The 5,036-nt window shown below is 31.3% G+C and overlaps 1 protein-coding gene across 1 annotated transcript; it reads left to right on the top strand.

Moving 5' to 3' along the window:
* Window positions 1-1,063: 1,063 nt before the first annotated feature.
* On the top strand, window positions 1,064-4,706 carry LOC109790584 (uncharacterized). Its single transcript, XM_083064391.1, has one exon. It carries the CDS (start codon window positions 3,386-3,388, stop codon window positions 3,881-3,883), a length of 498 nt encoding a protein of 165 aa, XP_082920517.1. The 5' UTR covers window positions 1,064-3,385; the 3' UTR covers window positions 3,884-4,706.
* The last annotated feature ends 330 nt before the right edge of the window (window positions 4,707-5,036 follow it).

Below are 5,036 nucleotides of genomic sequence, written 5' to 3'. Positions count from 1 at the left end.
ATGCATCACTAAATAAATCCTCTTTGTTCTCAACATATCCTCACACCCAATGGTACTGAGAGCAGGACATTCTATTGGTTTTAATCAATTTGGTAAAGGCAAAAAACCAAACCAAAGGTTAAAATTGAGTTAAAATTAAATTATTTCAGCTCGATCCATTTCAACCAAACATAATTTTTTTTTTAAATTAACATTTAAAAACAACCATAAAAAACTAAAATCTCACTATACACATCCCAAAGCAGGGTTGCTTTTATATACTACAATACAGTTTATCCCTTTGCCTTAGGCTCCATAAGAAAAATAAGTGTAGGTATATCTATTGTGACAATTCTCAATGATTGATCAAATCTGTACGTAAAATTCTATGCCATGATTCATTATCAATGCCGAATTAATAAAATAAAATATATGAAAACTCAAAATTAAAGTAAACTAACTTTTTTAAGCTGATATTTTAATGATTTGCATATTAATTATGTTTTGAAATGTATTTTCAATGTTATAAAGGGTATAATCTGAAAAGGTTATCTTAATAATATATGTGTTAGTTATTGTTGCAAATACAAATTCTATCTTTATAATAATAAATTAATAGGAGATATGTAAATGAATTTACCGAAAAAAAAGATAGAAAGGTGAGCTTGAGCTATTTTCAATGGTAGTTACTAATTGATAAAAAAAAAGTTATTTTATTATATATATACGTTTTTATTTTTACTTTAAATCATTTTATCTATTTTTTTTCTCATCTTTATAGTCTTTCAAAACCTAGGAGTAAATTGTTAAATAAGATAATTGATATCAAATCGCCAATGTAATTAAATGAACACATTTTTTCTATTATATTTTTCTTATTTACTTTGCAATATTTATTTATTTATTATCGTTTTTTGTTTTACTTTATAGAATTGTAGAAATATCAAATATCAAATAATTAAGAATTATGAAGAATTAAAAAAAAGCGACAAGATTTATATAAAAATTAATATTATATTATTTTATTAAATTTTATTCAATTTAATGATTTTAAAATAATTATAATTTTCAATTTTTTAACATAGATTTTAATAAAATTTTTGACTCATCATTTAAATTTACCTATATGAGAAATTTGAAATTCAATTGATATTCAAATTCAAAAAGATTATAAACATAATGAAAATAGTGTGAAAAATATATCTTAACTAACAACTAAAATATATTATGAAATCATATTTTTTAAGTTTTTTTTTTTTGGATTTTTTATACTATTTTCACCATGTTTATATTTATTTTTAAATTTCAATTACATTCATTAATTTTCATATAGTTGAATTAATAAGATAAGTTTCAAGTTTTAATCAATAAAAAAAATTCAAAATTATGTCTCAAAATTAATTAAAAATAATTATTATTTAAAAAGGATTAAACTGATCCAAATTAAGAAAGAAATGATCGAATTGAACATTTTAAAAGATAAAAGTTCATAATAAATTTAAAATATAAGATAAAAGATTAAAAATATAATTTAAACTTAAAAAAAAATGAGGCTAAAGATGAACATATCAGTCACTCATAGAGCATAAATATTCATTAATTATTCAAATTAATAAAGAATCCGTTTGTTTAATTTTTTAATTTATTTTAATAAACTAAATATTTTTTAAAATGTTTTTAGTCTGCATAGTTTAATTTCTGTTTTTTTTTTAAGAAACAAATTTTATTCTAAGAAGGCTTTTTTTTCCTATAATTATATTTTTAAAATTTAAACAAACCCAAAAAGTAGTTAGAAGATAAAAAATTGTTTATCCAAGACTTTTTTGGTGACTAGTGACAGATAATTAATGGACAAAACTAAATTTTTAAAAGTTGAATTGTAATTTTTTCTTTTTATTAGTAAGAGTATTTATGTTCAAACATGAATATACAGGACTAATCTTTCTTTGAGAACTGTAAACATCTTCTACCAGCAGGTTGACTATCGTCACATATTGTACAATCAACTCTCCATCTTATATGGTTCAAATAATTTTACTCATTGGATACTTTATATTCAGTTTAGTTCCAGAAAAAAATATATAGCATTTTATAGTAACATTATTTCAAAACATTTCTTTTATAAAGTATTTTAAAAATTCGTAACCAAACCGTCAATTAAATAGTTAGGAACTAGGTTCATTAAAGTAGTTCCCGAATATGGGCATGTCTTATATTAGTTTAGTTCACTTTTCAAATAAAGTAGCAGTTTAAAATTGATTTTTCTGAGTACATCGAAGAAATGCATCATCAATAATTTATGAATACGTTTACGTAAATCGGCAAAAATCCTACTTGTATAGATAGTATATGCATATTTTTTTTATAAAAATTACAAAAATTACAAAATTCATCGTAACGAGAATCTCCATATTTTTAATTACCTGAACCCCTTTCCACATCCTAATGGTTAGACAGTATATGTATATTTAACGCAACAGATATGAGAATAATATCCATATTTTCCGGCTATGGATAAACTTAGCATTAATTCTGGAGAAGTTTGTGCAGAATGCACTATGCAACCTTGAACCGTCCAAACTCCAAAGTTCCATTCATATCTGTTAATAAGTGTAAGAAAACCACGTCACAGAAATTTGATACAATTTACGTAATAACTAACACACCCCACCGTCCACAGCACCACCTGTTGACACGCAAACCAGAGATTCTATAGGAATTTACTACATTGAAATCATGCATGATTGAATAATGCTCTTCCAATATATATGATAATATATTTTGATTTATTATAATATTTATTAGCTATATATTTAGTTTCTTATTTATAGTTAATTTGTTTTCAAATTTTAGCCAAATTATACTTTGTATAATGTCTGAATTATATTCCGTATAATGTCCTATACTCTGTATAATGTGTATATAAACAAATAATTCTAATAGAATGGATCAAGGAATTATTCTCTTTTATAATATCAAATTTTTTAGGGAAAGATCCTTCACCTTTTTTCTAACTTCCGCTCACAGCCCTAGCACTGTTTCCGCCCTGCTTCTTTGTCTTCTTCATCCTCCTATCAACCTCCATGTCTGACTCAAAATATTCCTTTCACCCTGCTCTCATTGTATCTAACATCAGGAACCACGTTCCCATCACTCTTGAGGTGGAAAATGTGCAATACATGACATGGGCGAAACTCTTCAAAATTCACGCACGCTCCCATAAAGTAATTGATCATATTATTCCTCCAGCGAAAGGCAAGGAGAAAGTTCCTCAGACAGAGGACGAGAAAGAATTTTGGTCGACCCTTGACGCTACCGTTCTTCAGTGGATTTACGCCACTATTTCTCATGATCTTTTACATACCATTCTTGAACCTGACACCACAACAATGGAGGCTTGGAATAGATGCGTGACATATTCCAGGATAACAAACACTCTCATGCCGTCACCCTTGAGTATGACTTCACTCACACTGACATGGCAGATTTTCTAAATGTCTCTGCATATTGTCAACATCTCAAATCTCTGTCGGATCAACTCAAGAATGTCGGCTTTCCCGTCGACAACAACAGACTTGTTCTTCAACTAGTCTCTGGTCTCACCAAGCCCTACAACGGTGTGGCCACCCTTATTCGCCAAAGTGATCCCTTGCCTCAATTTTATCAAGCCCGTTCGATGCTCACTCTTGAAGAGGTCGACCTTGCCAAAAAGGTAGCACAGAACTCGTCATCCGCCATGATTGCTCGTGACTCGGATGGATCTCCTGATGTTTTTGATTATCCCTCTTCGAACCGTAATAATGGTGGGAAGAGGAGCCAAAATTGCAACAATAATGGAAGAAAAAATCGTCGCAACAATGGTGGTCGTGGCGGCGGAAAGGGCTGCACCAGCCGTGGGGTATAATCGGAGGCAACAATAGCCGCGGTGGTGGACAACAGCAAGCCAGGCAGCAAGCTCCGGCCAATGTCCCATGGCCTGGCGGACAATCGTGGCCTTGGCAGTGGATGGCTCCATGGCTACACCTCCTTGTCCATACCCTACTAATTCATGGGCCAGGCCCAAATTTGGACAGCAGCAACGTCAACAGCCTAGTGTACTTGGGCCTAAACCTCCGCAAGCCTGCACCACAGCACCAACTCCAACAGACATAGAAGTCGCAATGCATACTCTCGGCATCAGTCCTCCAGATGCAAATTGCTACATGGCCACTGGTGCTACTTCTCACATGACATCCGCACAAGGAAACCTCATGTCTTATTTTAATATGAGCAACAAACATGATATAATTGTTGGTAACGGTCATTCAATTCCAATTCATGGCTATGTTCACACCAAATTGTCATCCCCGTGTCCTCCCTTAACATTAAACAATGTCCTTCATGCTCCTCAACTTGTTAAAAACTTGGTGTCAGTTAGAAAGTTTACAATTGATAACTTTGTTTCTGTTGAATTTGATCCCTTTGGATTTTCTGTGAAGGATTTTCAGACGGGGAAGCCGGTAATGAGGTGTGAGAGTCGGGGCGAGCTTTATCCCATCACCCAGCCTACAAATCCATATACATTTGCTGCCGTAGCACCATCTCTTTGGCATGATCGTTTGGGTCATCCGGGAGAACCTGTTTTGAACTCCCTTAGGAAGAATAAATTGATTAAATGTAATCAAATTAAGGATTCTCGTATTTTCCATTCATGTCCTCTTGGAAAACATGTTAAGTTGCCATTTTATGCTTCAAATTATGTCTTGTTTGTTGATGATTATTCTAAATTTTTGTGGACATTTACTTTATCGCAAAAATCACAAACTTATTCCACATTTTTGAATTTCAAATCCCTCGATCCAAACTCAATTTGAACGAGACATAAAAATATACAGTGTGATAATGACACAGAATTTGATAATGGGCCTTTTTGGGAATTTTGTAAAGCTAATGATATTTTTTTTCGTTTTTCATGTCCTCATACATCCCCTCAAAATGGGAAAGCTGAAAGACAAATTCGTACAATCAACAACATTGTACGTACCTTATTGGCCCATGCTTCTCTTCCCCCTTCTTTT

Source organism: Cajanus cajan, chromosome 1 (genome assembly GCF_000230855.2).
Source record: "Cajanus cajan strain Asha chromosome 1, NIPB_CcT2T_4, whole genome shotgun sequence".
In the NCBI taxonomy this organism is placed as follows: domain Eukaryota; kingdom Viridiplantae; phylum Streptophyta; class Magnoliopsida; order Fabales; family Fabaceae; genus Cajanus; species Cajanus cajan.
Note: the sequence above shows the minus strand (reverse complement) of the source record. Positions and strands in the feature narration are given on the sequence as shown.

Bases quoted from the DNA above. Each gene is read 5' to 3' on its own strand.
- LOC109790584 (XM_083064391.1), top strand. From the start codon at position 3,386: ATGCGTGACATATTCCAGGATAACAAACACTCTCATGCCGTCACCCTT.